Raw genomic sequence first — 8962 nt, forward strand, 5'->3', positions numbered from 1 at the left:
CTCCTCCTCCTCCTCCCTCTTCCTTCTCCTCCTCCTCCTCCTCCTCTTCCTCCTCCTCTTCCTTCTCCTCTGCCCTCCGCCCCCTCCCGGGCGGGGGTTCCCGGAACCAGCCGGGCCGGGGCGGGGCGAGGGAGAGGAGCGGCCGCGCGGGTCGCTTAGGCTGTGGTGGCTCCGCGCCCGGCGCTCGCGTCCGTCTGTCGGTCCACCCTGCCATGGCCGCGCCGGCCCCAGCACCGCGGATCCTGTTGCTGTTGCTGCTGCTGCTACCGCCGCCTCCGGGTGGTGAGCCTGGGGGTGGGGGCGGCCCGTTCTGCCCTGGGACCCGGCAGGCACTTCCCCGCGCTGCCGCTCCAACCAGCCGGGCAGCACCAGCCCTGCCTTGCCCCCCACCGACCTCTAATTGCCCCGAGGCCGTCAGCGAACCCCCCACGACTACGGACCTCTCCTCCTCCCCAGCATCCTCCTTGCCTGAACAACCCTGCCCCGACCCCAGGCAGCTGCCACCCTTGTCTGTCCTGGAATGGTGGGGAGGAGTCTGCCCTCCGGTCCCTGTCCCTGGGGATGGGGTCCCCAGAGGCTGCGGTAGGATTCCCCCCGCCTGGCTATTGTCTGGACGGGGGCTGCAGGGCGGCCTGGCCCCTCCATCAGAGGCCTTTCCTCTTTGCCTCTGTTTCGTGTCTGGGAGCCCCCACCGCAGCCTCCTTGGGCTCTTGTGTTCCTGGAGAGCCCGGTGCTGAGGCTGGCCTCTGGGGTGGAGACACCACTGTGTGTGTTGGTTGCAGATCGGTGATAAACAGACTCTGGAAGGCTGGCTGGGGGCCCTTTAGGGGTAGGAATTGGAACAACCGCCTTCTCACCCTTTGGAGTGGGTGGCTTCCTGGAGGGGAAGGCTTTATTTCCTGAGTGCTGGGATGAATCCGGAGGCCCTGGGCTAGAGAACCTAGAAAGGGGAGACTTGTGCCCAGAACCTACCCACCCCTGGAGTGGGCCTGTAGGAGGGTCATTGATTCAGTGAGGTCTGGGGGTCAGAGAGCATTTGTGCCATGAACTCGGCCTAAACAGCCTCATCAGTGTGTCTTCAGCCCTAGCTCAGTAGCTCAGGCTGGGCTGTGAAGACCCTGCTGCATGTGGGTGCTGCATGCTACCAGCTTTCAGGTGGGCAGCTGGCCAAGCTGGGCTCATCAGCGGTTCAGTCCTTTCCTCCATGGCTTTGCCCAGAGCAGGGTTCTGCCTGGAGCTGCCAAGAAGTGCAGTTCACCCCCACTCCCCACTAAAGTTTCCTCCTAAGGAGGTCACTCGGTGTGTGTGTCTCTGGGCGTCACTCCACTGACAGCCGCAGGGTGCATGGTGCCCTGATCAGGCCTGGGCACCAGATGCTGCACACGGCCAGGTGCCTGGCCTGGCTGGGTCTCCAGAAGCCGTGTGCTATGCCAGACTGTTTCCAGGCAGATGTAGTTATGCCTCAGCGCTATCATCAGACCTGTGCCTTGCCTACTGCGGGCTTGTGGGCCTCGCTGAACTAGATGTCTCTTTGGAGTCTTCCCTGAAAAATCCCATACTGTTCCTTCCTGCTAGTGGGCTCTAGGTCTCTGCTAATGTAGCCTAAGGATACATGGGAACATTTGACTGTAGCATCTTCCTGGAGGTTTGTAAACCTTGTCATCCAAAACCCTGGGTTGTATTCCACATTTGTTGTCAGCCAGGTCCCCTCAGCACAACCTTGTACATTGAGACTTGTAAGGATGTCATTGGATCCCAACTCTGTGCTGAGAGCCCTGTGATGGCTCCAGAGCTCCAGATGGTGCCACTGCCTGGGAGCCCTGTTGCTTAGGCTGGTCTCAAAACTCCTGGAAGGCACAAACATTTCCTGGACAACTGCTGTAGGCCCAGCGGGGGGCTAAGTGCTTTATGAACGCTTGTATGATGGTTGTGACAATTTCTAACCAGGAGCTAGCCTGTTATCATGGTCGTGGGGTGGTCTGTGAGAGCTAGGCCTCTGCAGTTGTGCCCAGCAGCGGCTGAGGCTGCTGTGGCTGAGTGATGAGAAGGAATGAGGATTAAGAACCACACAGTCTGGTTGGGTGTGGTGGCTCATGCCTGTAATCCCAGCATTTTGGGAGGCCGAGGCGGGCGGATCACCTGAGGTCAGGAGTTCGAGACCAGTCTGGTCAAAATGGCAAAACCCCATCTCTACTAAAAATACAAAAATTAGCTGGGAATGGTGGCAGACACTTGTAATCTCAGCTACTCGGGAGGCTGAGGCAGGAGAATCACTCAAACTCAGGAGATACAGATTGCAGTGAGCCGAGATCGTGCCACTGCACTCTAGCCTGGGCAATAGAGCAAAACTCCGAAAAAAAAAAATGGCTGGTTGCGGTTGCTCACACCTGTAATCCCAGCACTTTGGGAGGCTGAGGTGGGTGGATCACCTGAGGTCAGGAGTTTGAGACCAGCCTGACCAACATGGCGAAATCCCATCTCTACTAAAAAATGCAAAAAATTAGCTGGGTGTCCAGGAGAGTGTCCTGCAATCCCAGCTACTTGGGAAGCTGACACAGGAGAATCTGTTGAATCCAGGAGGCAGAGGTTGCAGTGAGCCAAGATCATGCCACTATAAACCAGCCTGGGCAACAGAGTGAGACCCGTCTAAAAAAAGGAAAAAAAAAGAAATGGACAGTTCAATGTCCAGCCCCTGCAGGTGTTCAGCTGTGTGACTTCTCACCTGGGCAGTTTCTGGAGGAGGCAGCCTGGAATAGGGCCTTGAAGGATGAGTAGAGATGAAAGTCAGGGAATGAATGCTGGCTGGGCGTGGTGGCTCACGCCTATAATCCCAGCACTTTGGGAGGCCGAGGCAGGTGGATCATGAGGTCAGGCGTTCAAGACCAGCCTGGCCAAGATGGTGAAGCCCCATCTCTACTAAAACTGCAAAAATTAGCCAGGCATGGTGGCGGGCACTGTAATCTCAGCTACTTAGAGGCTGAGGCAGGAGAATCGCTTGAACCTGGGTGGCAGAGGTTGCAGTGAGCCGAGATCCTGTCACTGAACTCCAGCTTGGGCGACAGAGTGAGACTGTCTCAAAAAAAAAAAAAAAGGCAGGAGATGGGAAGCAGGCAAGAATGTAAGTGGAGTATGGACAGGTTGGAGAGCTGGAGTGATCTTCAGGGCCCTTTGCAGTCTAGGCCCTGCTTGCAAACTCGGGCCTTTATCCAGAAGCAGTGGGAATTAGGGAGGTCTGAGAGCAGCCTGTGACCCCATCAGACTCACACTGAGAAAGTTCACTCTCCCATAGGAGGCTGGTGCACTGGCGAGGGAGAGAGGATCCCAGTTAGGGCATCTCTAACTGTGTGGCTGGTGGGAGAGGGTAGGGCTGAGGGGGAGCAGCGGCCAGGGTCGGAAGGTGGCCTGTGGCTAGGGTAGCTCAGGGACGGCACAGCATGCGAGTGTGTGGTCTGGTGGCTGTGCCGGTGAGGGGCTGTGTGGGCTGGGGCCTGGCCCTGGGGGCACAGGTGAGCAGGTGTGTTTCTCCTCCCCAGCGCATGGTGAGATGTGTACAGCTTTCCGTGGACTCGGTCTCTTCCCTGAGTCCTGTCCAGATTTCTGCTGTGGTACCTGTTATGACCGATACTGCTGCTCTGACGTGCTGAAGAAATTTGTGTGGACCGAGGAAAGGTGTGCTGTGCCTGAAGCCAGGTGGGTGCCCTGGTGGGTCGCAGGGTGGGTGGCTGGAGCCTGTGCCCCACAGGAGAGTATGTGGAAGAGAAATGGCTCTGCCCCTCTGGCCTCTCAGCCCACTCCAGGCGGTGGCCAGAGCATTGGACCAGAGGGTTTAGGGAGCCCCTGTTCTGGGCTGCTCAGTTAGTCTGCTGTTCATCCCCTCTACCCTGACGACTCTGGCTCGCTGAGCCTTGGTCTAAGCAGGTTTCTTAGGGATCCTTGGCCTCAGCTGGTCCTGTGGCTCACCCCTGGGTGTGTACCTGTGTCAAGATGTCCTCAGGTTGGGTACCTACAACCTCCACCTTCTGGGTTCAAGTGATTCTGCCTCAGCCTTCCAAGTAGCTGTGATTACAGGCACCTACCACCACATCCAGCTAATTTTTTGTATTTGTAGTAGATATGGGGTTTCACTATGTTGGCCAGCCTGGTCTCAAACTCCTGACATTGTGATCCACCTGCCTCTTCCTCCCAAAGTGCTGGGACTACAGGCATGAGCCACCATGCCCGGCCACATATTTATTTTTGTGAGATGGAGTCTCACCGTGTTGCCCAGGCTGGTGTCAGACTCCTGGGCTTGAGCTGTCCTCCTCCCTTAGCCTCCTGAGTAGCTGGGACTATAGGTGTGCACCACCGTGCCTGGCCTATGTATTTAATGAGATGGCTTATGACCATTTCATTCCCTTCCCACCCCACAGGCAACCAGTCTGCTACGTATAAGGAGCAGACTTTTTATCATTTGTGTTCTTGCAAAGTCAGTGTAGTGTGAGACCTATCCATGTTGCTGTGGCACATCTGGCCCTTGCCCACCACTGCTTTGTCCCTTTGGAGGGTGTCAGTCCACAGTGGTTGCCATGATAGATCGCTTCAGTGGGCCTCCTGGTATACCTCCTTTTATGGAGCTGTGTAAGAATTTTCTTGGAAACACATCTGGTTGTGGAGTTGCCGCGTCATGGAGAGGCACACAGCCACTAAGGACTTCCAGTTGCTCTTGGCAGTGGAGCACAGCTGCACACCTGCCAGTCACGCCTGAGGTTCCTGACAGGTCATCTTTTACCATTTCGCTTCACCTTTTGGCATTTTTATATTTTACAAATGTCTTTCTTAAAAAACCTATTGTGGTATTTGTTTTTTAAAAGCAGGAGCGTTTATTCTGTTTATTTATTTTGAGACTCAGGCTGGAGTGCAGTGGCTCAGTCTCGGTTCACTACAATCTCCTCCTCCTGCGTTCAAGCGATTTCCGTGCCTCAGCCTCCCGAGTAGTCAGGGACACAGGTGCACACCACCACGCCTGCCCTATTCCATTTAAATTTAATGTAAGGGCCAGGTGGGTGCCATGGCTCATGCCTGTAATCCCACCTCTTTGGGAGGCTGAAGTAGGAGGATCACTTGAACCCAGCAGGTTGAGACTGCGGTGAGCCGTGACTCAAAAATAAATAAATTAATTAATGTAATATAGTTATTGATATACTGGGGTTATATTTGCATCTTTTGTGTTGTCTCTCCCACACTTTCCTTTTTTTATTTCCTGTATTGTTTTGGTTTTACTCCATATTTTTCTTCAACTATTACTTCTTGTTTTCTCTTCTGTTTTTTATTTTAAATTTTTTATTTTGTCTTATTTTGTTTTTTATGTTTTTGAGATGGAGTCTTGCTCTGTCTCAGAGGCTGGAGTGTAGTGGTGTGATTTCAGCTCACTACAACCTCTGCCTCCCAGGTTCAAGTGATTGTCCTATCTCAGCCTCCTGAGTAGCAGGGATTACAGGCACGTGACACCACGCCCAGCTAATTTTTTTATTTTTAGTAAGAGATGGAATTTCACCATGTTGGGAAGGATGATCTCAATCTCCTGACCTCGTGATGTGCCCATCTCAGCGTCCCAAAGTGCTGGGATTACAGGCATGAGCCACCTTGCCCAGCGTGATTGCTTTTTTTTTTTTTTTTTTTTTTTTTTTTTTTTTTTTTTTTTTTTTTTTTTTTTTTTTTTTTTTTTTTTTTTTTTTTTTTTGCCTAGCACTGTAGCTCACGCCCATAGTTCCAGCACTTTGAGAGGCCAAGGCGGGCAGATCACATTGGTCAGGAGTTTGAGACCAGCCTGACCAACATGGTGAAACACCATCTCTACTAAATACAAAAAATTAGCCAGGTACAGTGGTGCATGCCTGTAATTCCAGCTGCTTGGGAGGCTGAGGCAGGAAAATCATTTGAGCCCAGGAGGCGGAGGTTGTGGTGAGCCGAAATTGCACTGTTACACTCCAGCCTGGACAAGAGCGAAACTTCGTCACAAAAGAAAAAAAAAGAAAGATTTTTTTTTTCCTTTTTGTGGAGAATGGGGTCTCGCTATATTGCCCAGGCAGGTCTCAAACTCCTGGGCTCAAGCTATCCTCCCACCTCTGCCTCCCTAAGAGCTGGGATTACAGGCGTTGAGCCATTGCTCTGGCCAGGATTTAAGTTTCTTGAATCTGTGGTTTTGTGTCTCATCAGTTTAGGAAAATTCTCTGCCATTAATTTTTTCTTTTCTTTTTTGAGTCTAAATTTAGCTCTGCCCAGGCTGGAATGCAGTGACACAATTGTGGCTCAAAGAAACCTCCTGCCTCAGCATGCCAGGTGGCTAGGTCTACAGGTGTGTGCTACCATGCCCTGCTATTTTTTTATGTGTTATTTTTGGTACAGATGGGGTCTTGCTATGTTGCCCAGGCTGGTCTTGAACTCCTGGCCTCAAGTGAACCTCCAGCCTTGGCCTCCTACAGTGCTAGAATTACATCTGGAATTCCTTTTTTTTTCTTGAGACAGAGTCTCGCTGTGTCACCCAGGCTAGAGTGCAGTGGCGTGATCTCGGCTCACTGCAACCCCTGCCTTCTGGGTTTAAGCTATTCTCCTGAGTAGCTGGGATTACAGGCATGTGTCACTGTGCCTGCCTAATTTTTTTTTTTTCCCTGAGACGGAGTCTCACTCTGTCACCCAGGCTGGAGTGCAGTGGCATGATCTCGGCTCACTGTAACCTCTGTGTCCCGGGCTCAAGTGATTCTCCTGCCTCAGCCTCCCGAGTAGCTCGGATTACAGGTGCATGCCACCACGGCTAGCTAATTTTTGTATTTTTAGTAGAGATGAGGTTTCACCATGTTGGCAAGGCTGGTCTCAAACTCCTGACCTCATGATCCACTTGCCTCAGCCTCCCAAAGTGCTAGGATTACAGGTGTGAGCCACTGTGCCCAGCTAATTTTTGTATTTTTAGTAGAGACGAGGTTTCACCCTGTTGGCCAGGTTGGTCTCAAACTCCTGACCTCCTGACCCCAAGTGATCCACCTGCCTCCACCTCCCAAAGTGCTGAGATTACAGGTGTGAGCCACTGTGCCTGGCTGTTAATCTGCTGTTAAACCCAGCCACTGAGGTTGTTTTATATGCCGTTAATTGTGAAATAGAATTCACAGAAAAGTGCACAAAATAAACATACAATTCAGTGATTTATCAAGAAGCAACTACTTACGACAAGCAGTTGCTTCTTGATAAATCACTGAATTGTACTATAGACACACACCACCACTCACAACTATATGCATTTATTTTCCTAGTAAAAGATGTAAGAATCAAGTTTCGTTTTTTAATATGGATATCCAGTTGACCAAGCACTATTTATTGAGAAATCCTTTTTTTCCATCACTTCAAAGTTTCAATTTTGTTGTAGATTGAGTGTTCACATGAGCATGGATATGTCTGTAGGCGTTATTCTGTTGCATTGGTCTGTTTTTCTATCTGTGAGCTAACAGCAGCCTCATAATTACTGTAGCTTTATAATAAAGCTTGATATTCTTCAATATTGTCTTGGCTATTTTTGTCTCTGTTATTTCCATATAAATTTTAGAATCAGCTTGTCAATAAAACTAACTTGGACTACAATGAGTCTATAGAACATTTCTGTGGAATTGCCATTTTACTATATTGAGTTTTCCAGTCCATTAACATGGTATATCTGCTCATGTATTTAGTTTTCTTTCCTTCTCTCTCAATTTTGTATTATATATATGTTTCTATTCAAAGTCTGGTTTATCTTTCATTTTTTCCTTTGTGTATTTTTATGGTATTATAAATAGTATAGTTTAAAATTTTTATTTTCTAATTGTTTATTGATACATAAATGTGGAAAAACTGGCTTGGTGTGGTGGCTCACACCTGTAATCCCAGTGCTTTGAGAGGCTGAGGCAGGCAGATCGCTTGAGGTCAGGAGTTCGAGACCAGACTGGTCAACACAGTGAAACCCCGTCTCTACTAAAAAATACAAAAATTAGCCAGGCATGGTGGTGTGTGCCTGTAGTCTTAGCCATTTGGGAGGCTGAGGCACCAGAATGGCTTGAACCTGGGAGGTGGAGGTTGCAGTGAGTTGAGATTGCACCACTGCACTCCAGCCTGGGCAACAGAGTGAGACTCCCTTTTACTTAAAAAAAAAAGTTTGTAAAGGAACGTATTTCTTTTTTTTCTTTTTCTTTTTTTTTTTTAAGACGGGTTTCACCATGATGGTTAGGCTGGTCTTGAACTCCCGGCCCCAGGTGATCCACCCGCCTTGGCCTCCAAAGTGCTGGGATTACAGGCGTGAGCCACCGTGCCCGGCCTCAGTTCGATGAGTTTTAACCTATGTATACATTTCATGTATACAACATGCTAGTCCAGATATAAATCATTGTCATTATGGAAGAAAGTATGGATGTTCCCCCAAAAATTGGAAGTAGAGCTACCATGTGCATATGATCCAGCCATCCTAGCACTGGGTACATATTCAAAGGATATAGAATCCATACCTCCAAGAAATACCTGCTCTCCCTTGTGCATTGCAGCATTATTCATAATAGCCAATGTATGTAATCAACCTACCTGTCCATCAATGGATGGATAGAGAAAATGTATATGTACACAATGAAATACCATTCAGCCTTAAAAGAAGGAAATCCCGTCACTTATGACATGGACATACCTAGAGGACATTATGTTAAGTGAAATAAGGCGCAAAAAGACAAATAAAGCACCATCTCACTTATATTTGGAGTGTCAAAGTCAAACTCATAGAAACAGCATAAAATAGTGGTTACTATAGACTAGGAGGTGGGAGGATTAGGGAGATGTTGGTCAAAGGACACAAAATTTCAGTTAGGAATAAGTTCAAGAGATCTATCATACATCATAATGGTGACTATAGTTTATAATAATATGTTGTATACTTGAAAATTGCTAAGGAAGTAGACTTTTTTTTTTTTTTTTT

General features: G+C 49.4%; 1 protein-coding gene across 1 annotated transcript in view; it reads left to right on the top strand.

Moving 5' to 3' along the window:
- The first annotated feature begins 116 nt into the window (after positions 1 to 116).
- SHISA5 (shisa family member 5) overlaps positions 117 to 8962 on the top strand; it is a 37917-nt gene continuing 29071 nt past the window's right edge. Inside the window, exons 1-2 of the mRNA XM_017514622.2 lie at positions 117 to 282; positions 3534 to 3690. Of these exons, the coding sequence (XP_017370111.1) occupies positions 213 to 282; positions 3534 to 3690 (227 nt within the window). The 5' untranslated portion in view covers positions 117 to 212. The remainder of the gene's footprint in view (positions 283 to 3533; positions 3691 to 8962) is intronic.

Source organism: Cebus imitator, unplaced genomic scaffold, assembly GCF_001604975.1.
Source record: "Cebus imitator isolate Cc_AM_T3 unplaced genomic scaffold, Cebus_imitator-1.0 Scaffold0, whole genome shotgun sequence".
In the NCBI taxonomy this organism is placed as follows: domain Eukaryota; kingdom Metazoa; phylum Chordata; class Mammalia; order Primates; family Cebidae; genus Cebus; species Cebus imitator.